This window comes from Symphalangus syndactylus, chromosome 15, assembly GCF_028878055.3.
Source record: "Symphalangus syndactylus isolate Jambi chromosome 15, NHGRI_mSymSyn1-v2.1_pri, whole genome shotgun sequence".
Classification (NCBI taxonomy): Eukaryota; Metazoa; Chordata; class Mammalia; order Primates; family Hylobatidae; genus Symphalangus; species Symphalangus syndactylus.
Window position 1 is genome coordinate 9,545,044 of NC_072437.2, and position 27,608 is coordinate 9,572,651.

The 27,608-nt window shown below is 46.3% G+C and overlaps 1 protein-coding gene across 9 annotated transcripts in view; it reads left to right on the forward strand.

The window, feature by feature from the left end:
* The window catches only part of CARS2 (cysteinyl-tRNA synthetase 2, mitochondrial), a 64,268-nt gene that overhangs the window by 19,192 nt on the left and 17,468 nt on the right, over positions 1–27,608 (forward strand). For 5 of the 9 annotated variants that reach the window (XR_008651358.2, XM_055244667.2, XM_055244665.2 and 2 more), the window contains 4 exons: positions 3,432–3,515; positions 9,237–9,366; positions 18,884–19,017; positions 22,830–22,897. Coding sequence is in view for 8 of the 9 variants with exons in the window: in XM_055244667.2 (XP_055100642.2) it covers positions 3,432–3,515; positions 9,237–9,366; positions 18,884–19,017; positions 22,830–22,897 (416 nt within the window). In the remaining variant the exon portion in view is untranslated. The remainder of the gene's footprint in view (positions 1–3,431; positions 3,516–9,236; positions 9,367–18,883; positions 19,018–22,829; positions 22,898–27,608) is intronic. The other 4 variants (XM_063618626.1, XM_063618627.1, XM_063618625.1 and 1 more) reach the window with 2 other exon arrangements.

The window sequence follows — 27,608 nt, forward strand, 5'->3', positions numbered from 1 at the left end:
TGACATTGCAAGACTATCTCAACAAATAAAAATAAAAAAGTGAGTTGCAGGGCTGGGTGTGGTGGCTGATACCTATAATCCCAGCACTTTGGGAGGCAGAGGCAGGTGGATCACTCAAGTCCAGGAGTTCAGGACCAGCCTGGGCAACATGGAGAGACCCCTTCTCTACAAAAATAAAAATTAGCTAGGCATGGTGGTGTGCTCCTGTAGTCTCAGCTACTCAGGAGGCTGAGGTGAGAGGATAGATTGAGCCCAGGAAATTCGAGGCTGCAGTGAACCATGGTTGTCCCACTGCACACCAGCCTGGGAGACAGAGCGAGACCTTATCTGAAAAAAAAAAAAAGCGTGAGTTGCAGATGTTCTGTGGCGTCAGCCATGACACGTCAACATGCATCTCTGCATAAAAGGAGTCCAGATGTCATGGTCAGACCTAAGACGATGAAGAATTTCTGGCTAGCTTCGCGTGTCCTCTCTGTATTAAATATACTCACTTGTCCCCAGGGCATGTGCTGCGTGTGCATTTGTTGGTTTAGTCTCCTCACTTTTTCTCCTCCTCTTTCTTTTTTCTTCTCTCTCTTTTTTTTTTTTTTTTTTTCATTTTTTCTGAGTAAGCACATGTAGACTCTTTCAAGACTGACAGGTCAGTCTTCCTGTGGAGCAGTCTGTGTTTAGATTTGCATGTTGCTCACTGCAGGTGGTTTCGTTGGTTTGCAGATGCTAATCTTTGTCTGGTGGCCCCCAGGCAAGGCTGGCGTCCTGCTGTTTTGCTGCTTTGGTGATGAAGCATCGCCATAAATCTGAACTAAATCCCACCCATCCTGGCCGCAAACCCTGACCACAGCCTCATCTCTGCATGAAGTTCTTCACCCAGCACAGTTGAAAGTGAACTTACTTTCTCAGCCTTGGTATCTCTGCCGTACCATTTGGCAGCCAGTTCTGCAATGCCATAGTTTGCTTTTTAATGTATTCATATTTTGTCCGCATCTAGATCATAAATTCTCAGACCATAAAAACCTTTTGCTTTATTGAATGATGCCTTAAGAGTATCCAGCCCACGGCTGAAGGTATGCAGGTATTGAATGTTTGTTGCAGTGAGTCAGAAAGCATGAAGCACTGCCCTGGACGTTCCTGTCCTTCCTGGGTCCTACCTGGGATCGTAAGATGAGCACGTGAGGTCCTGAGGATCTGCTCAGTAGGCTCTGTGTATGGAAGTAGCTTTTTACTTGTTCTAATGTGGTATATTTAGATTTTGTTTCAAAGAAAAACTTTTTTTTTTTTTTTTTGAGACAGAATCTTGCTCTGTCGCCTAGGCTGGAGTGCAGTGGTGCAATCTCGGCTCACTGCAACCTCCGCCTCCCGGGTTCAAGCAATTCTCCTGCCTCAGCCTCCCAAGAAAAACTTTTTTTAAAGGACTTAGGTGGTTGAATTAGAGTTTGCACCAGAAAACACAGGAATTAATTTTTTTGCTGTCGTGTAACTTGAAATAAGATATGTGGCCCTGTGCTTCCATTTTAGGAACAAACTGATAAATGTTCACGAGTCTTTAGGGATTCTCGTCTTCACAGGCTTGAGGAATGAATGCTGTTTGTTGTTTTGTTACTGTGTTTTATTATAAACAATTTAATGATAGTATAAATATAATGAATTCAAAATACACTTAGATTCACTCAAACCCCAGTAATTTGGACTTTGTGACAATTCCACAAGGGCTTGGTTGTAATTTGATCTTTGAACTCTTGGTGAAAAACAATTTGTTCAGCAAATTGATAACATAAACCAAAGTGAAGGGGGAATGTTTCCACTATTTAAGGGAGTGGTTTCTCTCCAGTGAAGCGCTTTTAAAGCACTATTTGTATTCTGACTTCATAGAAAGCAGCTCCCAGGGCCTGGATGTCCCCCTCCTGTCCTCTGGTTCATCCCCAGCACCCAGTGCCAGCTTAGTGGTCAACCCTGAATGCCCAGGGAGGATGCTGCAGGGACAGGGCAGGGTTTTCTGAGCGCAGTGGTCACTGGTAGGAGGAAAGGGCAGGGTGGCTTGGGCAAACAAAGCTGGGTGACATTTCAACAGAAAACCCTGCCCTGTCCCTGCAGCGTCCTCCCTGGTCATTCAGGGTTGACCACTAAGCTGGCAGTCGGTGCTGGGGATGAACCAGAGGACAGGAGGGGGACATCCAGGCTGAGGACATGAGGCAGGTCCTGGGTGCAGCTTGTGTTTGCCAGTTGCAAAGTTTCCTTGATCTTACCAAGACCAGTGTCCGCAGTAAGGATAGTACTCATGCAAATTAGTAACTGCATTAGTAAAAAAGAATGTCAAGACTCAAACTTTGTAAAGGCTAAAAGTTGCACCCACACCTGGGCCCTGAGGACAGCTACATGCTGCTGTGCGGTTGGAGGGTGCTGGATGGTGGCTGCAGATCTGTGGTACTGAGAATGGCCATAGTCACAGCCCAGATGAGCACTGCCTCCTTCTTATGGAGACACATGGCCTGGAACACACAGTGGCTGCAGGCTGGCAGCCTTGGAGCATGGCTTGGTGGCGCTTTCTTCTTGACAAAGCTCCCACTCTGAGCGCCTCCTACCCAGCTCTGCTTTCTTAGGCTTTGTGGTGGAAGGGGCAAGGGCAGCCCAGGCTTGCAGGAGGCTCTGGAGAAGGTTCTGACCTCAGACTGCAAAGCGGACCTTGGCGCTCAGCCTCACAGACACTTCAGTATGCAGGTGATTTTTTGTGTTTTTTTTTTTTTTTTTTTGGTAGAGATGGGGTCTCACTATGTTGCCCAGGCTGGACTCGAACTCCTCAGCTCAAACAATCCTCCTGCCTCGGACTCCCCCAAAGTGCTGGGATTGGAGGCGTGAGCCACTGCACCCAGCCAGATGATGTTTTCAATCTGAGTAAAAAGGTAGTTTTAGAAGATGACTGGGTAAAGAAAGAGTGTCTTTGCTAGCTGGTGTGTAACATAAAGCACAAGATCTAAATGAAGGTCAGTGATAACACTTTTCTCTTTTCTAATTAAATAATTGTCTCAGTAGTTTACAGAGAACTTACGTTTGTGTTTTCACTTTCCTATCTGTGTACTCATGATGTGTCCAAATCATGCATTTATCATATAGTATTGTTTTTAATTCTGGTTAACAAATACATTAAGCCAGGCATGGTGTTGCTCCTGTAGCCCCACCTACTGGGAAGGTTGAGGTGGGAAGACTGCCTGATCCCAGGAGTTCACGGCGATCGTGAGCTGTGACTGTACCACTGCCCTCCAGCCTGAGCAACACAGCAAGACCCTGTCTATAAAAATATAAATACTATATATGTATATGGGGGCCAAACGCTATGTTCTGTATTTAAATTCTAATTACTTGTTAGATGTTAAGCTTGTCTATATGCTGATATTCAGACTGAGAAGTGATGAATTCATAATTGCCTTTATAAACAGGCAATGTCTACTTTGATCTGAAGGCTAGAGGAGACAAGTATGGCAAACTGGTCGGCGTGGTCCCTGGTCCAGTCGGAGAGCCAGGTGGGTGGCCGGGCTCAGCCCTGTGGGTCCCTGACCCCTGCCTCAGGTCTCAGCTCTGGGGAGATGAGATCTGGAGCGCAGACCCTCCACTTGCTCAGACACGGGCCGTACCCAAGTCACAGCTGGGTTTTAAATTTAATGTGGTTTCTCTGGGTGGCTCCAGCTTGTGAGGCATAAAGTTCAAACGGCAAGTGGGACGTCGTCCACCCCCGCCCCCAGCGTGCCTGACTCCACTCCCTGGAGACAGTGCTGGTCACTGTCTCCTTTTTCCTCCCCAGGATTTTCAGTGCACGTGAAAACCTCATACACGTACATCGTATTTTCACATTCTTCTGTGTTTTGCTGTTACCGTACATTTAATTCCCATATGTTTCTTACCATGTGTTAAACTTTCAATCTATTTGAATCTCTTCCTTGCTCTATTCTGTTCCAGGGAGTTATTAGGTCAAAACATTTTTATGGAGAAGAAATAGTAAGCACAGTATATGGAACTAAATTTAAAATAATTTGAAAAGGATACTGTTTAAGGGAATCAAACAAGAATAACAGGGACAGACCCCAAAGATTGTTCAAGGTATTTCTGGTTTTAGGCACTGCCTTTCTGCCCCATAAACTGTGCCGATGAATCCTAACCATCCATAGCACTGACCCCTCAGGTTCGTTCCTTCCCCCGCCGTGGTGTCCTGTCCCGCTCCCCGCACGGGCTGGAATACAGACGCCCACATCATCCACGTGTGAGGCGTGGCTACCAGCAGGCCGTGTGGACTCTGCTTACACATGTGAGGAGAGGTTTCTGAGAGTTGTACATTCTGGCTCTGCTTACACATGTGGAGGAGAGGTTTCTGAGAGTTGTACATTCTGGCATCAGGAAGGTTTTTTTAAATTATTTATTTAATAGATTTGTTTTTTAGAGCCATTTTAGCTTCACAGCAAATTTGAGAGTAAGGTATGGAGAATTCCTGTCTACCTGCTACCCTCCACACCGCCCCCCACGCTGTCAGCATCCCCCACCATTGACGCATCAGCTTTGCCCAGAGACCAGAGTTGGCATCAGGGTTCACTCTTGGCGCTGTGTGCTCTGGGTTTGGGTGAATGTATAGTGACATGTTTCCACCGTTACAGCATCACACAGGATACTTGCACTGCCCTGAAAAATCCTCTGTGGTCTGTCTGCTCATCCCTCCCTCTTTCCCATCCCTGGAAATCATTGGTCTTTCTACAGTCTCTAGTTTCGCCTTTTCTAGAATGTCATATAGTTAGAGTCATACACTGTGCGCCCTTCTCAGAATGGCTTCTCTCACTTAGGAATACACAGTAATTTTCCTGTGTCTTTTCATGGCTGAGAGCTCGTTTCTCTTTAACACTGAGTCACATCCCAATGTCTGAATTTACAGCAGCTTACCCACTCACCTACTGAAGGGCATCTTCGCTGCTTCTGAGTGTTGGCAATTATGAATAAAGCTGCTGTAAACATCCATGTGCAGGTTTTCAGCTCATTTGGGCAAATACCAAGGAGCACAATGCTGGGTCCTCTGGGAAGAGGCTTATTTGTGTAAGAAACTGCCCAACTTCTTCCAGAGTGGCTGCGCCATTTTGCGTCCCCACCAGTGAGGATAGAGTCCCTGTCATTCCACATCTTCACAGCAGTGCTTTTTAAAATAAAACAATTTTCTTATATAAAAGCAACATATTTATATAATTTATAATGGTACAAAATTAGGAAATAGAATTACACAAAACAAAGATAATAAAACCACCATTTTTACATATGGTGAAAAAAATTTTAATGCCTTAGTCTATGTTATTTCCAAAGCAATGGTGTTTTCTTTTTAATTTTAAATTTAAATTGTTATAATAACACAACAATAGAAAACACCATTAAAAAATGTCCAACTTGGTTGAGCATGGTGGCTCACAGCTGTAATCCCAGCACTTTAGGAGGCCAAGGTGGGAGTATCACTTGAGGCTGGGAGTTCAAGACCAGCCTGGGCAATGTAGTGAGACCCCTTGCTGTCTCTACCAAACAAACAAAAATGCCCAGCTCAGTGAATTTGTGTTCAGTGGAGACCCTGCGGTACCCCCTAGTGGAAGGAGACAACAATGGCAAGGGAGTGAAGGCACCTGAGTCCTCCGGGTCCCACGCCCTGTCTGCCAGCCTCCCTGCCCCGCCTGCCAACCTCCCTGCCCTGCCCTGGGGGCAACTACTGCCCTAACTCTGACAGCAGCCACCTCCTCATCTTTCTGAGTGGGTTTATTGCCCAAACACGTGTCCCTTAACACGACACTTAGCCTTAGCTGTTTTATATTTGTGTCTTCTTGTTTTTAGTCCATATGTTCCTCCCCTGGCTTTTTCCCCTTGCTGCTCATTTGACGGAGAAACGTCATGTGTCTCACGGTTCCCCCAGTGTGATTTCGCTTGCTCTGAGTTTTGGAGTGTCTAACATTTCCCTCTGTCTTGTGTGTTTTTTGCAAACTGGTAGTTGAATGTAGAGGCTTATTCCAGTTCTAAATTTCTGGAGAAGGCTACTTTGTAGATGGTGTATTCCTCACCAGGAGACACGTAAGGGCTGTCCCTCTCTGTGTGTCAGCAGCCCTGGCCGCTCTAGGCTTAGATCCTTCACTGCAAAAAGAGGTTGCATGGTGGTGCGACTCCTATTCTGCTTTATTTGCTGGAATACCTTTTTTGTTTGTTTGTTTGTTTGTTTTTTGAGACAGAATCTTGCTCTGTTGCCCAGGCTGGAGTGCAGTGGCATGATCTCGGTTCACTGCAACCTCCACGTCCCAAGTTCAAGCAATTCTCCCTGCCTCAGCCTCCAGAGTAGCTGGGATTACAGGGGCACGCCACCGCACCCAGCTAATTTTTGTATTTTTAGTAGAGATGGGGTTTTGCCGTGTTGGCCAGGCTAGTCTTGAACTCCTGACCTCAGGTGATCCACCCGCCTCAGCCTCCCACCGATAACATACTAGGGTTATCAGTGTGAGCCACCGCACCTGGCCCATTTGCTGGAATGCTTTTATACAGGCAGACTCATCTGGTTACTCAGTGGTACAGTTTGCATAAGAAAGGCAGGACCTTTTCCTTAACTTACCAGTATTCAAAATAAGGAGTTGGCTTCCATATCTTCCTCTGGCGGTGACCAGTTCATGTTCTTTTGCTGTTGAGAGCTCGTGGGCTTCAGTGCACGTGCCATTTTAATCCATTGCTGCCGTCACCTTATTGAGCCTTGGCTTGCCCCCTCTTTTGCTGGTAGGAGCTACTCCCGAGTCCCTTACACTCAGCCCTGTTGTAGTTGATAGTTTTGTGGCTGTCTATCTGATATGGTAAGATATTTCTGGCTCATCTTAAAATAAGCTGTTTCTCCTGGAAGCCCCATTTTTCTCTTTTCTTTCTTCCCTTCCCTTTCTTTCTTTCTTTCTTTCTTTCTTTCTTTCTTTCTTTCTTTCTTTCTTTCTTTCTCTTTTTCTCTTTCTTTCTCTTTCTTTCTTTCTTTCTGTCTTTCTCTTTCTTTTCTTTTTTTGAGATAGAATGTCACTCTTGTTGTTCAGGCTGGAGTGCAATGGCGTGATCTCGGCTCACTGCAACCTCCGCCTCCCAGGCTCAAGTGATTCTCCTGCCTCAGCCTCCACAGTAGCTGGGATTACAGGCACCCGCCACCACTCCCGGCTGATTTTTGTATTTTTAGTAGAGACCTGGTTTCGTCATATTGGTCAGGCTGGTATCGAACTCCTGACCTCAGGTGATCCACCCGCCTCGGCCTCCCAAAGTCCTGGTATTCTAGGTGTGAGCCACCGCACCCAGCTCCCATTTTACTTTTAATGGGAAATGGTGATTTGAGAACACAGCGTGGGCACCACGGATACTCATTGTTGCCATCTGTCATTGTTTCCTGACCTCTCCCATAGACTGAGGTAATGAACGCATCAGCTCCGTAGGTCACACTGATACTCAAATTCAGAGCTATGGGGTTTCATTAACCCCTCTGTCTGTTCACATGTGTGGTTCCCTTTTCCCCTGTGGCAAGTCCCAGCCTTTAAGGACACTGGGAGTGACAGGATACCCAGTGGGCATCCACCTGCTTTAGTCCATCACGGACCAGCCCTGCCTGAGGCTTGACCATGGTTAGAAGGTTCCCATGCACGTGCCTCCTCCCCGCCCCACGTGTCCATATGTCGGAGTGCCCAGCCTCCGCCTGCGCTGCCTCCTGCAGCCCTGTCCACTCTCCCCCCTCCCACCGTCTCCAGGTCCGCTTTTTCCCTGTTGTTTTTGAAGCTCATTCCCCAGCACTTTCTGAAGGAAGAGCCCTTTCTCGGGGACAGTATTCCCTGAATTTGTGCCTGTGGATGACAGTGTGCTGCCTTCTACTTCAAAGGCAGTTTGGCTGGAAATACAGTCCTTGGCCGCATTTTCTGTCCTTAAGTATTTTCCTTCAGCATAAGGTGTTATTGATGCTCTCGTTTGCCATGCACTATGTAGGAATTGTTCTGTTTGCTTCGGTGCCCAGAGCATGTTATTCTTACTAAAATGACTAGTAATGAAAACATAGCCTGTCCAGTCTGACCCAGAAGAAGTATCTGTGTCTGCACGTCTTTAAATTCATCAAAGGTGATGGACGCCTGTGTAGGTGCTCCTGGGTGGAAAGGGTGATATTGGGATGTTGTGCACATGGGGTGTGCCTGTCCTGGGCAGATGAGACAGCGGGTTTTGGTGAGCATGTGCCACTGGCAGCCTCGCCGCACGGTGACGGGCACCTCGCTCAGAGTCTCGGGTCCACCAGCCGTGTTACCTGACACGATCAGGCACCTTTCACTGTGTGTGATTAGTATCTTTTTGGAAAAAACAACCCTGAAACTCAGTTACTGATAAGCAGAGCATTTCTCGTAAGACAGAATAAGGAAAAATGGGAAAACCCCACCCGGTCCACAGTACATTCCTGAGAAATGAGCCTCTGTGGGTTCCTGGCCGCCCAGCTCTCCCTGTGCGCTGGTGCATCTGAGATGAAAGCGTTGCCGGTGCTCCTGTCCCTGACGTGGGTGAAACAGGAGTGAGCGAGAAGTGCAGGGCTCCTTCGAAGAGACACAGCCTGGGGCGTGCTGCCCACCGGCACCTGGAGGGGCTTCCATCGGGGTGGCCAGCTGGATTTCCCTGGTGGGGGTGACCAGCTGAGTTTCTGTGGTGGGGGGTGGCTATCTGGGCTTCTGTGGTGGGGGTGAGGTGGTGGTGACAGCCTGGGCTTCTCTGGTGGGGTGACAGTCTGGGCTTTCATGGTAGGGATGACTGGGCGTCTGTGGTGGGGTGACTGTCTGGGTTTCCGTGGTGGCGTGACTGTGGGTTTCCGTGGTGGGGTGACTGTCTGGGTTTCCATGGTGGGGTGACTGGGTTTCCGTGGTGGGGTGACTGTGTTTCTGTGGTGGGGTGATTGTCTGGGTTTCCGTGGTGGGGTGACTGTCTGGGTCTCCGTGGTGGGGTGACTGTCTGGGTCTCCATGGTGGGGTGACTGTCTGGGTTTCCGTGGTGGGGGTGATTGTCTGGGTTTCCGTGGTGGGGTGACTGTCTGGGTCTCCATGGTGGGGTGACTGTCTGGGTCTCCGTGGTGGGGGTGACTGTCTGGGTTTCCGTGGTGGGGGTGACTGTCTGGGTTTCTGTGGTGGGGGTGAATGTCTGAGCATCCGTGGTGGGGTGACTGAGCTTCTTCCTAATGATGTACCGTTTGTCATCTGCAGCGGACTCTGACAAGCGTCATGCCAGTGACTTTGCCCTGTGGAAGGCGGCCAAACCCCAGGAGGTATTCTGGGCCTCTCCCTGGGGACCCGGGAGGCCGGGCTGGCACATCGAGTGCTCTGCCATCGCTAGGTAAGGTGCCTGCCGCTTCGTGGGGGTTGGGGCTCAAGTTCCCCTGCTGCCTGCTCAGGGCAGCAGAGGATGTGCATGGGAGCAAGTGCAGCCTGACACGTGTCCCCACGGGTGGTTTTTTGGGAAGAGATTTTTGCTGGAGTGTGACAGGCCATGGAAGGGGGCGAACCAAACCCATGACACATCAAGCTTTCCTGACCTCAGCACTTCCTCCGTTTAGTGGAGAGGCTGCTTTTTGGTTCACACTTGCAGCTGCCCTGTTCCCTCACCCTTCTCTGAGTGGCTGGTGCTCGGGGCCCTGGAGGAGAGTGCTTGCACCTACATCCCTCCTCGCTTCACACTTCTCTAGCCCCCAAATCCCTCTCCGCCTTCCTACCATCTCTTCTAGCTCAGGCAGCTCACATGCCAGGGTGCTCTGTGGCAGAAATCTCCAGCTCCTCCCAGATCTTCCTGGAGTCCCCACCAGCCACCCTCATGTGAGTCCTCTGTCACCAAAGCTCCTCTTCCCACCGTCTGCCCGGGACCGCAGCTGCCTGCCGCCCCCACTCAGTCGCACAACACTGCTCTCCTGGCCCACTGTGGCATCCCTACTCTGGAAACACCCTCTCTGTCCTGGTTTCTGCCTCTCAGTAGAGCTTTCTCCACCTTCTCCCTGGTCCCCTTTGGACGCACCTCAGGTGTCCCTACCCTGTGGCTCTGCCCGCAGCCAGGGGCACCTTGGGTGGGGTGTGTGAAAGGCAGCATACCGCCCGTGCCCCGTGCTGCACAGCTGCCCATGGGGCTCGCCAGGGTTAGTTTTGTGTTTGTGTTTTTGTTTTTGTTTTGACGGAGTTTCACGCCTCTTGCCCAGGCTGGAGTGCAATGGTGTGATCTCGGCTCACCACAACCTCCGCCTCCCAGGTTCAAGCGATTCTCCTGCCTCAGCCTCCTGAGTAGCTGGGATTACAGGCATGCGCCACCATCCCGGCTAATTTTGTATTTTTAGTAGAGACAGGGTTTCTCCATGTTGGTCAGGCTGGTCTTGAACTCCTGACCTCAGGTAATCCGCCCGCCTTGGCCTCCCAAAGTGCTGGGATTACAGGTGTGAGCCACCACACCTGGCCCACGGTTAGTTTTTTTACCGTGGTGCTGGTTTGTGTGGCCTGACCCTCTGCAGGCAGCAGGGTACCGGCCGCACATTTAGACTGTTCCTAGTGTTTCACTGTTACACATCTCCCTAGTGAATAACCGTGCATATGTTTCCTATTTGTAGAAATGGGTTTTTTTTTTCCCATTATACTTTAACTTCTAGGGTACATGTACACAATGTGCAGGTTTGTTACATCTGTATACATGTGCCATGTTGATGTGCTGCACCCATTAACTCCTCATCTACATTAGTTATATTTCCTAATGCTATCCCTCCCCACTCCCCCACCCCATGACAGGACCCGGTGTGTGATGTTCCCCACCCTGTGTCCAAGTGTTCTCATTGTTGAGTTCCCACCTATGAGTGAGAATATGCAGTGTTTGGTTTTCTGTCCTTGTGATAGTTTGCTCAGAATGATGGTTTCCAGCTTCATCCATGTCCCTACAAAGGACATGAACTCATCCTTTTTTATGGCTACATAGTATTCCATGGTGTATACGTGCCACATTTTCTTAATCCAGTCTATCATTGATGGACATTTGGGTTGGTTCCAAGTCTTTGCTATTGTGAATAGTGCCTCAATAAACGTATGTGTGCATGTGTCTTTATAGCAGCATGATTTATAATCCTTTGGGTATATATCCAGTAATGGGATGGCTGGGTCAAATGGTATTTTTAGTTCTAGATCCTTGAGGAATTGCCACATTGTCTTCCACAATGGTTGAACTAGTTTACAGTCCCACCAACAGTGTAAAAGTGTTCCTATTTCTCCACATCCTCTCCAGCACCTGTTGTTTCCTGACTTTTTAATGATTGCCATTCTAACTGGTGTGAGATGGTATCTCACTGTGGTTTTGATTTGCATTTCTCTGATGGCCAGTGATGATGAGCATTTTTTCATGTGTCTTTGGGCTGCATAAATGTCTTCTTTTGAGAAGTGTCTGTTCATATCCTTCACCCACTTTTTGATGGGGTTGTTTGATTTTTTTCTTGTAAATTTGTTTAAGTTCTTTGTAGATTCTGGATATTAGCCCTTTGTCAGATGGGTAGATTGTGAAAATTTTCTCCCATTCTGTAGGTTGCCTGTTCACTCTGATGGTTGTTTCTTTTGCTATGCAGAAGCTCTTTAGTTTAATTAGATCCCATTTGTCAATTTTGGCTTTTGTTGCCATTGCTTTTGGTGTTTTAGTCATGAAGTCCTTGCCCATGCCTGTGGCCTGAATGGCATTGCCTGCGTTTTCTTCTAGAGTTTTTACGGTTTTAGGTCTAACATTTAAGTCTTTAATCCATCTTGAAATGATTTTTGTGTAAGGATAGGCAGGGATCCAGTTTCAGCTTTCTACATATGGCTAGCCAGTTTTCCCAGCATTGTTTATTAAATAGGGAGTCCTTTCCCCATTTCTTTTTTTGTCAGGTCTGTCAAAGATCAGATGGTTGTAGATGTGTGGTATTATTTCTGAGGGCTCTGTTCTGTTCCATTCGTCTGTATCTCTGTTTTGGTACCAGTACCATGCTGTTTTGGTTACTGTAGCCTTGTAGTATAGTTTGAAGTCAGGTAGCATGATGCCTCCTGCTTTGTTCTTTTGGCTTAGGATTGTCTTGGCAGTGTGGGCTCTTTTTTGAACTTTAAACCACATGAACTTTAAAGTAGTTTTTTCCAATTCTGTGAAAAAAGTCATTGGTAGCTTGATGGGGATGGCATTGAATCTGTAAGTTACCTTGGGCAGTATGGCTATTTTCACGATATTGATTCTTCCTATCCATGAGCATGGAATGTTCTTCCATTTGTTTGTGTCCTGTTTTATTTCATTGAGCAGTGGTTTGTAGTTCTCCTTGAAGAGGTCCTTCACATCCCTTGTAAGTTGGATTCCTAGGTATTTTATTCTCTTTGAAGCAATTGTGAATCGGAGTTCACTCATGATTTGGCTCTCTGTTATTGGTGTATAGGAATGCTTGTGATTTTTGCACACTGATTTTGTATCCTGAGACTTTGCTGAAGTTGCTTATCAGCTTAAGGAGATTTTGGGCTGAGACAATGAGGTTTTCTAAATATACAATCATATCCTCTGCAAACAGGGACAATTTGACTTCCTCTTTTCCTAATCGAATACCCTTTATTTTTTTCTCTTGCCTGATTGCCCTGGCCAGAACTTCCAACACTATGTTGAATAGGAGTGGTGAGAGAGGGCATCCCTGTCTTGTGCCAGTTTTCAAAGGGAATGCTTCCAGTTTTTGCCCATTCAGTTATGATATTAGCTGTGGGTTTGTCATAAATAGCTCTTATTATTTTGAGATACGTCCCATCAATACCTAGTTTATTGAGACTTTTTAGCATGAAGGGCTGTTGAATTTTGTCAAAGGCCTTTTCTGCATCTATTGAGATAATCATGTGGTTTTTGTTTTTGGTTCTGTTTATGTGATGGATTACGTTTATTGATTTGCGTATGTTGAACCAGCCTTGCATCCCAGGGATGAAGCCCACTTGATCGTGGTGGATAAGCTTTTTGATGTGCTGCTGGATTTGGTTTGCCAGTATTTTATTGAGGATTTTTGCATCAATGTTCATCAGGGATATTGGTCTAAAATTCTCCTTTTTTGTGTGTCTCTGCCAGGTTTTGGTATCAGGATGATGCTGGCCTCATAAAATGTGTTAGGGAGGATTCCCTCGTTTTCTGTTGATTGGAATAGTTTCAGAAGGAATGGTGCCAGCTCCCCTTTGTACCTCTGGTAGAATTCGGCTGTGAATCCATCTGGTCCTGGACTTTTTTTGGTTGGTAGGCTATTAATTATTGCCTCAATTTCAGAGCCTGTTATTGGTCTATTCAGGGATTCAACTTCTTTCTGGTTTAGTCTTGGGAGGGTGTATGTGTCCAGGAATTTATCCATTTCTTCTAGATTTTCTAGTTTATTTGCCTAGAGGTGTTTATAGTATTCTGTGATGGTAGTTTGTATTTCTGTAGGATCGGTGGTGATATCCCCTTTATCATTTTTTGTTGCGTCTATTTAATTCTTCTCTCTTATCTTCTTTATTAGTCTTGCTAGCGGTCTATCAATTTTGTTGATCTTTTCAAAAAACCAGCTCCTGGATTCATTGATTTTTTTGAAGGGTTTTTTGTGTCTCTATCTCCTTCAGTTCTGCTCTGATCTTAGTTATTTCTTGCCTTCTGCTAGCTTTTGAATGTGTTTGCTCTTGCTTCTCCAGTTCTTTTAATTGTGATGTTAGGGTGTCAGTTTTAGATCTTTCCTGCTTTCTCTTGTGGGCATTTAGTGCTATAAATTTCCCTCTACACACTGCTTTAAATGTGTCCCAGAGATTCTGGTATGTTGTGTCTTTGTTCTTACTGGTTTCAAAGAACATCTTTATTTCTGTCTTCATTTCGTTATGTACCCAGTAGTCATTCAGGAGCAGGTTGTTCAGTTTCCATGTAGTTGAGCGGTTTTGAGTGAGTTTCTTAATCCTGAGTTCTAGTTTGATTGCTCTGTGGTCTGAGAGACAGTTTGTTACAATTTCTGTTCTTTTACATTTGCTGAGGAGTGCTTTACTTCCAACTATGTGGTCAGTTTTGGAATAAGTGTGATGTGGTGCTGAGATGAATGTATATTCTGTTGATTTGGGGTGGAGAGTTCTGTAGATGCCTATTAGGTCCACTTGGTGCAGAGCTGAGTTCAATTCCTGGATATCCTTGTTAACTTTCTGTCTCGTTGATCTGTCTAATGTTGACAGTGGGGTGTTAAAGTCTCCCATTATTATTGTGTGGGAGTCTAAGTCTCTTTGTAGGTCTCTAAGGACTTGCTTTATGAATCTGGGTGCTCCTGTATTAGGTGCATATATATTTAGGATAGTTAGCTCTTGTTGAATTGATCCCTTTACCATTATGTAATGGCCTTCTTTGTCTCTTTTGATCTTTGTTCGTTTAAAGTCTGTTTTATCAGACACTAGGTTTGCAACCCCTGCTTTTTTTTTGTTTTCCTTTTGCTTGGTAGATCTTCCTCCATCCCTTTATTTTGAGCCTATGTGTGTCTCTGCACATGAGATGGGTCTCCTGAATACAGCACACTGATGGGTCTTGACTCTTTATCCAATTTGCCAGTCTGTGTCTTTTAAGTGGAGTATTTAGCCCATTTACATTTAAGGTTAATATTGTTATGTGTGAATTTGATCCTGTCATTATGATGTTAGCTGGTTATTTTGCTCGTTAGTTGATGCAGTTTCTTCCTAGCCTTGATGGTCTTTACACTTTGGCATGTTTTTGCAGTGGCTGGTACTGGTTGTTCCTTTCCATGTTTAGTGCTTCCTTCAGGAGCTCTTGTAAGGCAGGCCTGGTGGTGACAACATCTCTCAGCATTTGCTTGTCTGTAAAGGATTTTATTTCTCCTTCACTTATGAATCTTAGTTTGGCTGGATATGAAATTCTGGGTTGAAAATTGTTTTCTTTAAGAATGTTGAATAATGTTGGCCCCCACTCTCTTCTGGCTTGTAGAGTTTCTGCCAGGAGATCCGCTGTTAGTCTGATGGGCTTCCCTTTGTGGATAACCCGACCCTTCTCTCTGGCTGCCCTTAACATTTTTTCCTTCATTTCAACTTTGGTGACTCTGACAATTATGTGTCTTGGAGTTGCTCTTCTCAAGGAGTATCTTTGTGGCATTCTCTGTATTTCCTGAATTTGAATATTGGCCTGCCTTTCCAGGTTGGGGAGGTTCTCCTGGATAATATCCTGCAGAGTGTTTTCCAACTTGGTTCCATTCTCCCCATCACTTTCAGGTACACCAATCAGACGCAGATTTGGTCTTTTCACATAGTCCCATATTTCTTGGAGGCTTTGTTCATTTCTTTTTACTCTTTTTTCTCTAAACTTCTCTTCCTGCTTCATTTCATTCATTTGATCTTCAGTCACTGATACCCTTTCTTCCACTTGATCAAATCGGCTCCTGAAGCTTGTGCATGCATCACGTAGTTGTTGTGCTATGGTTTTCAGCTCCATCAGGTCATTTAAGGTCTTCTCTATGCTGTTTATTCTAGTTAGCCATTCGTCTCATCTTTTTTCAAGGTATTTAGCTTCTTTATGATGGGTTCAAACATCCTCCTTTAGCTCGGAGAAGTTTGTTATTACTGATCATCTGAAGCCTTCTTCTCTCAACTCATCAAAGTCATTCTCTGTCCAGCTTTGTTCCGTTGCTGGAGAGGAGCTATGTTTCTTTGGAGGAGAAGAGGTGCTCTGATTTTTAGAATTTTCAGCTTTCCTGCTCTGGTTTTTCCCCATCTTTGTGGTTTTATCTACCTTTGGTCTTTGATGATGGTGACACACAGATGGGGTTTTGGTGTGGATGTCCTTTCTGTTTGTTAGTTTTCCTTCTAACAGTCAGGACCCTCAGCTGCAGGTCTGTTGAGTTTGCTGGAGGTCCACGCCAGACCCTGTTTGCCTGGGTATCACCAGCAGAGGCTGCAGAACAGCAAATATTGCAGAACGGCAAATGTTGCTGCATGATCCTTCCTCTGAAAGCTTCGTCTCAGAGGGGCACCCGGCTGTATGAGGTGTCAGTCAGCCCCTACTGGGAGATGTCTCCCAGTTAGTCTACTCGGGGATCAGGGACCCACTTGAGGAGGCAGTCTGTCCGTTCTCAGATCTCAAACTCCATGCTGGGAGAACCACTAGTCTTCAAAGCTGTCAGACAGGAACGTTTAAGTCTGCAGAAGTTTCTGCTGCCTTTTATTCAGCTATGCCCTGCCCCCAGAGGTGGAGTCTACAGAGGTGGGTAGGCCTCCTTGAGCTGAGCTGTGGTGGACTCCACCCAGTTCGAGCTTCCTGGACACTTTGTTTACCTACTCAAGCCTCAGCAATGGTGGAAGCCCCTCCCCCAGCCTCACTGCTGCCTTGCAGTTCATCTCAGACTGCTGTGCTAGCAGTGAGCGAGGCTCTGTGGGCATGGGACCCTCCGAGCCAGGCGTGGGATATAATCCTGGTGTGTCCTTTGCTAAGACCATTGGAAAAGCACAGTATTAGGGTGGGAGTGTCCTGATTTTCCAGGTACCGTCTGTCACAGCTTCCCTTGGCCAGGAAACGGAATTCCCCGACCCTTCGCACTTCACAGGTGAGGCGATGCCCCACCCTACTTTGGCTCACACTCCATGAGCTGCACCCACTGTCTGACAAGCCCCAGTGAGATGAACCCAGTACCTCAGTTGGAAATGCAGAAATCACCCATCTTCTGCGTCGCTCATGCTGGGAGCTGTAGACTGGAGTTGTTCCTATTTGGCCATCTTGGAAACGGCACCACAAACGGGTTTTAAAAAAATCACTGTTAACTCATGGATTTTAGTATACTTGATAGCAAATATTTATTTTAATGAACAGTTTTAAAAAATTAGAAATACAGGAAAGGATGATTAAGGTAAACATTTTAAGCTATTAGCTACATCAGAGATTTTCAGATGGATAAATCCAGTCACCCCGAAACCTGTGGGCATTGTATCTGGGATGTGTTCCTGGCTGGGTGTAGAGGGGGTTTGGGTGGAGATAATTATCTCCCACACGAGGACTCTGCTCCATTCATGGACTCCCAGACTGCTTGAGTATTCAGCCCCGAGTAGGGTCGCCCCATTCCACCAGGAGGGAAGGCCTTGTCTCCCACAACCTGCCTATCTAAATTTTGGTGGGTCTTCCTTTAAGACCCAGAAAGAGATTCCCTTTTCTGCTAAGCCCCCACCACTTGCACTGTGGTTATGTGGCTCATCTGGAAACGCTTCCATCATTCCTCAGACCTCAAACTTTGTTGTTAGTAGGAAGCATGGGCCTGACTTTTGATGAAAAAAATTAAAAATGTCCAGTCACCAGTCACACTTTACTTCTATGTGTTTATCAATACTTAATAGCAGACTATGGCATATAAACTGGGTTGTAGATTCATTTTTTAGATTCAAATAATTTCTCTAAAGCAGGCAGAAAACATTTAGTGAGTTTCAAATGTAATGTTATGTGAAATTCTTATTTTTGTTGAAAGATTAAACAATGAAGAGACCATTATTGCTGTTCCTTCTGAGCCTTCTCTGATTTTAAAATAGGTGTAACGTAGAGATCAGGAGCGAAACTAACATAGTGAAGGTTGTGGCCCCGTAGTTCAGCTTGTGGAACTTTCACATCGTTATGTTGGCTTCCGATCTTCGGAAGGGAGGATTGTCCATCCAAATAGAAATGAGGCCCCTCCTGCCCCCTCCCTAGTCCTGGTCCCACAGTCTCCTTCACAGCATTTGAACTGCAGGGAACGTTAGAGTTACCCTGAGACGACCCATGGCTAAGATGTAAAAATCTTTTTTTTTTTTCTTTGAGACAGAGTCTCGCTGTGTCGCCCAGGCTGGAGTGTAGTGGCGCAATCTTGGCTTACTGCAAGCTCCGCCTCCCGGGTTCACGCCATTCTCCTGCCTCACCCTCCCAAGCAGCTGGGACTACAGGCACCCGCCACCACGCCCAGCTAATTTTTTGTATTTTTAGTGGAGACGGGGTTTCACCATGTTAGCCAGGATGGTCTTGATTTCCTGACCTCGTGATCCACCTGCCTCAGCCTCCCAAAGTGCTGGGTTTACAGGCGTGAGCCACCGCGCCCAGCTAAGATGTGAAAGTCTTAGAACATCACACTAAAATGTGTGTTTCTGTGATGCCTGTTTCCCCAGGCTCGAGACCTCCGTGTGCAGTCCTTCCCTGAGCACAGGGAGCCGGACCAGTGGGAGCAGGAAGGACCTCTGCGAGGTGTTGGCACCTTTAGAAATTTCTGTATCTATCATTTCAAGAAAATCCACTGGCCTGCTGTGTCGCCATGCTTCTGCAGCTGGTCCAGGAACAGAGCTTCAAGTGGGCTGGCCCAGCCTCATTTCCCCCATCAACCCCATTAATTATTTTGTGTGGGTTTGCAGAAATGTGGTTTTTATGGATGCATAGCACAGCACTGTAGGAGAAATGGCAACCTGTGTTGCTTTGAATTCTCTTACCTTGTTATTCGTATGTGACTGTTAGTTACACTTGCAAAAGCCAGATGAAACACTGTCATGATTTTATAGTTCCATCTCTTGTTAAAATTGGAAAACCACTAAACTCTACCTATTGAAAGTAAGTAAAGGTAATTTTTTGAGTTAAAAAGAAAGAAAGAAAAAGAGAAAAGAAGAACCTGGAGCAAAAAGAATTAAGTCCCTTTACTAGGATGAAAAGTCATGAATTATGGGTTTGTGATGACAGGATTTCAGTTTTCATTTGAATCAGTTAAATTATGCAAATCGATTTAAAATTGAGATCCATTTATTCATTGAATTAAAAAGGCTGGAAGGAATAAATAGATGAGGTTAGAAGAAAATATGTTGCTTGATTGAATGAATTCACTACTTTGCACTGTTTCTTGCAGTATGGTATTTGGAAGTCAACTGGATATCCATTCAGGTGGGATAGATTTAGCTTTTCCACATCATGAAAACGAAATTGCACAGTGTGAAGTCTTTCATCAGTGCGAGCAGTGGGGAAATTATTTTCTGCATTCTGGTAAGTAATAACTTCAGATTAATTTGTTCTGTTTCAATTCTGGCAGTTCTGTCTTTGTCGGCAGAACAGCTACATTTGGAAATACATAGTAGATCAGCTAATAGGTCAAGAAATGGATTTGCCTCTTAAATTATTTTTGAGTTTCAATCATTTGGACATGAACTTCCTTGGATTGCAGCAATGATTATACCTTTTTGGAACTGACTAGAATATGGAAAATGTTTGGCAATGCTGTTCTATATAAAGTTTCTTTCAAGTAAAACTATTAAGGAACTTCAAGTAGTACAATGTAATGATAATTATGAACACTCCTTTCTGAAGCTATAATATTGTCACTAGACATCTCTGCCATCTTCTAATAACATTGCCCTTTCTTCCACTGTTCAAACACCTAACTGATGAACCCCAGCTGTCTGCTCTCAGAAGTAGATGCAGCACCATGAGTTAAGCAACACCTCAAACCCAGCAATTTTGGAATTCACTTGGATGCACTGGAAGAGTCATATTTCCAAGTTTACAGGGTCACGATTAACTAGTCTTATTAGCTTTTGGGGATGGACAGCTAAGGTATTTGAGACGAAGAAAGATAAAGAGTGTTTGGTAGTGATAGGATTTGGAGATGCAAACTTCAACATCTAAAATACAGAAAATTAACAAATACTATTTTTTGAAGTCCTTGAATTGGGAAATTAGGATGTCACAGTAAGGTGACATTAAATGCAGAAGTGCTCTGGTTTTCTGGTCCGCAGCAGAGTTCACGTGAGTTTCTTCGTGAAAGTAGATGAGGCTGATTGCCCCGAAGTCACTTCCTGCAGCGTGTTCTTCACCCCGGGCTTACCCTGTTGGGTCGGGGGACCCAGCAGGCGGCTCTGCCCCTACCATTACCTACTGTATCTGCCTCTCACAGTGCCCCAGTTTTTGTCTAAAAATGAAGCAGAAACAAAGCTGGCTGCATGGCTGTTGGAGGACTTGGGAGCTGTTGTCCAACACCCCATACCATTTCCCTGGGGAGGGCTCAGCACTAGCTGAAACCCGCTTTATTCCGGCGTCAGTGGAGTTTCTAATCAGAACAAACGCCTGCCGCCCTCACTTCCTTTCAGCTGGTGCTCGCGTGGGAAGGGGGTGCACACTGCCCAGTGGTGGAATATTTAAGGCATCACCCCTCGGGGAGCCCAGCACTGATTTCCACAGCTGGGGGCCTGCACTCCACTTTTGACCACGGAGAAGGAGGTCTCTCTTCCGTGGCCCAAGGACTTCTGAATTGTGTTCTTGGAGAGGAAGCGTGCTGGGAGCCCATCTGGTGGGGCTGAGACACTGTGTCTCAGGCACAGAGGTAGTCGTGTCTCTCGTCCCAGATAAAGGAAGATAAAGAGCGTTTGGTAGTGATAGATTTGGAGATGCAAACTTTGACATCTGAAATACAGGAAATTAACACATACTAGTTTTTGAAATCCTTGAATTGGGAAATTCAGATGTCACAGTAAGGTGACATTAAATGCAGAAGTGCTCCGGTTTTCTGGTCCGCAGCAGGGTTCACTTGGGTTTCTTCATGAAAGTAAATAGATGAGGCTGATTGCCCCGAAGTCACTTCCTCAGTGACTTCGTTCAGGGCTCAGTTCAGCACCCCCTGAACTGTCTGAGGACCTGGAGTTGCTCCCTCCGCAGGCGCGTTTGTCTGCCGGTTTATCCTGTTCAGTAGGTCAGGGTTTGTTGTTGACAACCATGACCTGCTGTGAGCCCTTCTGCGAGTGTGGAGCTGAGGGGCAGGAAGGGCAGCCTTAGCTGTGCTGACGCTTCGCCCTGTCAGGTAATGAGGAGGGGCCGGGGTCTAGAAACGGAGGTCGTGTTCACCTGATGTGGGAATGGGAAAACGTTGTTGTTGTTGTTGTTGTTGTTGAGACAATCTCGCTCCGTCCCCCAGCCTGGGAGTGCAGTGGCACTATCTGAGCTCACCACAACCTCTGCCTCCTGGGTTCAAGCAATTCTCCTGCCTCAGCGGTCCTAGTAGCTGGGACTACAGGTGCATACCACCACGCCCGTCTAATTTTTGTATTTTTAGTAGAAGCAGGGTTTCACCACATTGGCCAGGCTGGTCTCAAACCCCTGACCTCAAGTGATCTGCCACCTCTGCCTCCCAAAGTGCTGGGATTATAGGCGTGAGCCACCACACCTGGTGGGAAAGTTTTGTTGCTATTTTTCAGTGATTTTTTTTACTACCTATTAAGATACCAGCAATCTTTTTCATACTAGTTTGGCCCCAAACAAAACATCAGCGTCTCCTGACACAGGAGAAGTGACACCTGTTCTCCTGTACCCAGTGGATGGAAGAGCTAAGTGGGCAGACACTATCCCAGCCTGTTAGGGCTGCTATAGCCAAATACTAAAAGCAGGCATCTTATGAACAACAGCAGTGGATTCCTCACAGTTCTGCTGGCTGGAAGTCCTGCGTCAGGGCACTGGCAGATTCGGTGTCTCGGGAGGGCCTGCTTCCCATTCATAGACAGCTGTCAGCTCTCGAGGGGCCTCTGTTACAAGAGCACTGATTCCATTCACACTGGCTCTGCCCCTGTGACCTCATTACCTCCCACAGGCCCTGCCTTCAGTTACCGTCACCTGAGGGTTGAGGATTTTGACAGGAATTTGGGAGGACATAAACATTCAGGCCTGAGCAAATGTGTTTCATTTTCTAACTATCATCAATTTTAAAAAATCAGAATCACGCTTGGTGTAATCACATTGTATAAAATTACATGTTCAAAGTTATATATGTTTTTTGGAAATCACATTCTAATCGGTTGGTTGGTTGATTTATTTATTTATTTTTGAGGCAGAGTCTCGCTCTGTGGCCCAGGCTGGCGTGCAATGGCATGAACACAGCTCACTCTAGGCCCAACCTCCTGGGCTCAAGCGATCCTCCCACCTCAGCCCCCTGAGTTGTTGGGATGTTGGGACTGCAGGTGTGCCCCACCACGCCCAGCTAATGTTTAACTTTTTTGTAGAGACTGGATGTTGCCATGTTGCCCAGACTGGTCTCCAAACTCCTGGGCTCAAGCGGTCCTTCCACCTTAGCCTCCCAAAGGGCTGGGATTATGGGTGTGAGCCACTGCCTCCGGCCTGGAGCACTCCTATTTGAAGTTGTGTCAGAAAAAGAGGAAGAGTGTTCTGTTAGAAACAGAAAGCCGTTCTCTTGGAGATAAGCCTTGTAAAGCTACAGGCCAGGGAGAATTTCAGGGTCAGATTTAGGAGTTCCTTAAATGGGTTTGGTTTTCCTCCTGTCTTTCACATACATAGGGGACGAAATAATGCCCAGGTCATCAAAGTCTGTGAAGACAACTGCAACAGAACCTCTGATTCTCCCACTCAGACACCCACAAGTGCCGCTCTGTTTTCGGACAACGGTCAACAAGCTTCACCACCAAGTGCCTGATTTGCCAAATGAGAGCTTTGTCGTTTCTTCAGATGCTGTCTGTTAAATCAGTATCTCTGAATTACAGGAGAGGAGAAAACAGACGAAATACTGCTGTCGGTACCATGGTTGCTGGTTCTTGTTTAGCTTCTGAGTCCGCTGGGGCACCCCTGCCATCCGCCCTCAGTGTGGGGCTGGGTGTCCCTGCACCATGGAACAAGGGCAGGTCGTGTCTTCCCGGAAGGCCCAGCACGGGTGAAGATTCGGAGGCAGATTTATACCAACATACACTGGCCTATACATTGGATATGTGCAGGTTCCCATTCGTTTCCTGGGGAGCCATGTGTCCCTGAGGCCAGAGAGTCTCCTCACCAGCTCAGACTGAATGCTTTTGTTTTTGTTTCAGGGCATTTGCACGTGAAAGGCAAAGAAGAGAAAATGTCCAAATCATTAAAAAACTACATCACTATTAAGGTAACGTGCTTTTTGTACTGTATCTCTGAGGTGCCGGTAGCTTGTGGAACCCGTCTTAAAGGCTTCTGTGTCATTTGAGAACCACAGAATCCCATTTCCAGTGCCCTCTGGCGCCTTTCTTCGGACGCGACCTGCCTCACCTCCCCAGTGCCCTCTGGCCCCTTTCTTCGGAAGGGACCTGCCTCACCTCCCTCCCACTTTAAGTGGCTCTCTGCCTAATCGCGCTCCTCAGCTGTGCGCCTCCTGCAGGTTTCCGCAGTCCCTTTCTTGGTGGAGCTTCCCTTTCTCTTTCCGAATTTCAAGGCCGGCGTCTTCTTCCTTGCCTTTTCCTTTTATAGTGGTTGTCTCCCTCTTGGCGCGTCTGCTGACTTCCTTCCCTCCCTCACCCACCGCCTCCTACTAGTGTGGCTTTGGGATTTGTTTGGGTTTTGCTGTTTGCCTTTAATAAGCTCAGAGCTGGCTGGATCCTTAACCAACCTGAAAAATTGCATCGTGCTGTGGTGCTGACACATGGGATGTGAATTTCTGTGTGAATGGAAAACAGGCGCACCCACGGAGGGCTCTGGCTGACAGAGTTTGAACTCCTCCTTTGTCTTCCGGCCTGTCTTCAAAGCCACATTTAATTTAATTGCAAAATAAATGGAGAAGAATAGTATCCAGATCTCACTGCCTAAATAGCAAACCAGTGAAAGCTGTACCTGTCAGATTTAGGATACACCAACAGGGACTGCTCCTCACAAAATAATTTGTATATAATTTCCTTAAGTAGAATTTTTCCATTTTATCCTAGGCAAAATTTCAAACCTACCGGAAAGTTGAAAGAAACATCGCTATGGCTCCACCCTGGTTCAACAGTTGTGATGATTTTGCTGTATTTGCTGTGTAGGATCTTTTTCCCCTACCCAGCTTAGGTTCTCTCACCAGGGAGCCTAAATTAAATTAGTAAATTAGTAAATTAGACTGGCCAAAGACAGACTAACAAGAGAAAAACAGAAATGTATTAGAGCATGCACGGCACACGTGGAGGTGGAGGACAGGATTGCATGACACAGGGGGGCCGGAGCCCGGCCACAGGATTGCATGACACAGGGGGGCCGGAGCCCGGCCACGGGATTGCATGACACAGGGGGGCCGGAGCCCGGCCACGGGATTGCGTGACGCAGAGGGGGGCCGGAGCCCGGCCACGGGGTTGCGTGACACAGAGGGGGGGTCGGAGCCCGGCCGCGGGGTTGCGTGACGCAGAGGGGGGCCGGAGCCCGGCCACGGGGTTGCGTGACGCAGAGGGGGGCCGGAGCCCGGCCACGGGGTTGCGTGACGCAGAGTGGGGGCCGGAGCCCGGCCACGGGGTTGCGTGACGCAGAGGGGGGTCGGAGCCCGGCCATAGGGTTGCGTGACGCGGGGGGGGGGTCGGAGCCCGGCCACAGGGTTGCGTGATGCAGAGGGGGGTCCGAACCCGGCTACGGCGTTGCATGGTGCAGAAGGGGTCAGAGCCCAGCCACTGCAGAGACCTTGCTTTATTGAGCTTCACTTTACCGCACTTCGCAGATGCTGTGTTTTTATAGGTTGAAGGTTTGTGGCAGCCCTGCACCGAGCAAATCTGTTGGCACAATTTTGCCAACAGCATGTTCTCACTTCGTTTCTGTGTATCATATTTGGGTAATTCTTGCATTATTTCAGAGTTTCTCGTTATTAAATCTGTTATGGGGATCTGTGGTCAGTGATCTCTGATGTTACTGTTGTAATTGTTTTGGGGCTGCATGAACCACACCCATGGAAGACAGAACTTAGTATGTGTTGTGCATGTTCTGACTGCTCCACCAACTGTCCATTCCCTTAAATCTGCCCCTCCTTGGGCTCCCCTGTTCCCTGAGACACAACAGTACTGAAATTGGGCCAGTTACTGGCCCTACAGTGGCCTCTAAGTGTTCGCGTGAAAGGAAGAGTCACACATCTCTCACTTTCCATCAAAAGCTAGAAATGCTTAAGCTTAATGAGGAGGGTATGTCAAAAGCTGAGACAGGCTGAAAGCTAAGCCTCTTGCACCAAATATTTAGCCAAGTTGTGAATGCAAAGGAGAAGTTCTTGAAGGAAATCAAAAGTGCTATTCCAGCGAACACACGAATGATTAGCAGGCAAAACAGGCTTCTTGCTGATAATGGAGAAAGTGTGAGAAAGTTTGAGTGGTCTGGATAGAGAAGATCAAACCAGCCACAACATTCCTGTAAACCACAGCCTAATCTGGAACAAGGCCCTAACTTTCTTCAGTTCTATGAAGGCTGAGAGAGATGAGCAAGCTGCAAAGGAAAGTTGGAAGCTAGCAGGGGTTGGTTTGTGAGGTTGAAGGAAAGAAGTCATGTCTATAATATAAAAGTAGAAAGTGAAGCAGCAAGTACCGATGGAGAAGCTGCAGCAAGTTATCCAGAAGACCTAGCTAAAATAAGTGATGAAGGTGGCCACACTAAACAGCAGATCTTTCAAATGTAGATGAAAACAGCCTTCTGTTGGAAGAAGATGCTGTCTAGGACTTTTGTAGCTAGAAAGAAGTCAATGGCTGGCTTCCGAGCTTCAAAGGACAGGCTGACTGTTGTTAGGGGCTAATGCAGCTGGTGACTTTAAGTTGAAGCCAGTGCTCGTTGACAATTCAAAAAATCCTAGGGCCCTTGAGAATTATGCTAAGTCGGCTGGGTGCAGTGGCTCACGCTTGTAATCCCAGCACTTTGGGAGGCCCAGGTGGGCGGATCATGAGGTCAGGAGTTCGAGACCAGCCTGGCCAACACAGTGAAACCCCGTCTCTACTAAAAATACAAAAATTAGCTGGGCATGGTGGTGGGCGCCTGTAATCCCAGCTACTTGGGAGGCTGAGGCAGGAGAATCACTTGAACCCGGGAGGCGGAGGTTGCAGTGAGCCGAGATTGTGCCACTGCACTCCAGCCTGGGTGACAGCTAGACTCCATCTCAAAAAAAAAAAAAAGAATTATGCTAAGTGTACTCTTCCTGTGCTGTATACGTGGAATATCAAAGCCTGTATGACAGCACATCCATTTACAGCATGGTTTACTGAATATTTTAAGCCCACTGTTGAGACCTACTGCTCAGAAAAAAGGATTCCTTTCCAAATATTGACAGTGCACCTGGTCATCCAGGAGCTTTGATGGAGACATACAATGAGAATAATATTGTTTTTATGCTGCTAACAGAACATTCTGCAGCCCATTGATCAAGGAATAATTTCAACTTTTAAGTCTTATTATTTAAGAAAAATATTTCATAAGGCTATAGCTGCCACAGATAGTGATTCCTCTGATGGAGCTGGGCAAAGTAAATTGGAAACCTTCTGGAAAAGATTCACCATTCTAGATGCCAGTACGAACATGTATGATTGATGGGAATAGGTCAAAATATTAACATTAACAGGAGTTTGAAAGAAGTTAAGTCCAACTCTCATAGTTGAGTTTGAGGGGTTCAGGACATCATTGGAGGAAGTCACTGCATATATGGTGGGAATAGCAAGAGAACTATTGGAATTGGAAATGGATCCTGGAGATGTGACTGAACTGCTGCAACCTCATGATAAAAGTTGAACAAACAAGGAGTTGCTTCTTATGAATGAGCAAAGAAAGTGGTTTCTTGAGATGGAATCTACTGGTGAAGATGCTGTGGACATTGTTGAAATGACAACAAAGGATTTAGACTATTGCATACATTTAGTTGATAAAGCAACGGCAGGGTTTGAGAAGATTGGCTCCAATTTTGAAAGACATTCTGCCGTGGGTAAAATGCTATCAAACACTGGATGCTACAGAGAAATCTTTCATGAAAGGAAGATTCAATTGATGGCACAGACTTCATTATTGTCTTGTTTTAAGAAATTGCCACAGTAACTCAGCCTTCATCAACCACTACCTTGATCAGTCAGCAGCCATAATATTGAATGAAAACCTTCCACCAGCAAAAAGATGACTCACTGAAGGCTCATATGATTGTTAGCATTTTTGTTAGCAATAAAATATTTTTCCATTAAGGTATGTACATTGTTATTTCAGACATAATGCTATTACATACTTAATAGACTGCAGTATAATAGTGTAAACATAACTTTTACATGCACTGGGAAACCAGAAAATATGTGTGCCTTGCTTTATTGTGATATTCGCTTTATTGTGGTGGTCTGGAACCAGCCCCTCAGTATGTCTGAGGTCTGCCTGTGAACCATGCTAGGCCAAACAAAAAAAAGGAGATTTGGGCTTGAGGAGGGGCAGGCAAGTTTTGGGAGGGTGACTAGGAAAAGTGATAAACAAGGATTGTTGAGTAAAATTTGTTTTGCAGATTGAGCCTCTCTATTGAGAGTTGTTAGGGAGTCCTCACCCTGCTACAGCAGGACACATCTTTTACAACTGGGAGCTTTGTTTACAAGGAAAACTTGCACCCTGTTTTTAGAGCATTTCCTGCATCTGCTTGTTCTCAGTGGTCTTTAGCTCAAAATAATCTGTATGCCAGGGAGGCATATTCAGGGCTGGCAGGCTGTGGTACCCTTCAGGGGCTTTATCTGTGTTTATGGGAGTGGTGAGCGTGTGTGTGCCTGTGCACATTTGTGTGAGCATGTGTGCACATGCACACCTGTATATAATGCTTGTTATTGACCATTAGGAAATACATTGAAGACATCATGACAGTTCTCTATTCTGTAACCAACTCGTAAAAATAAGGATGC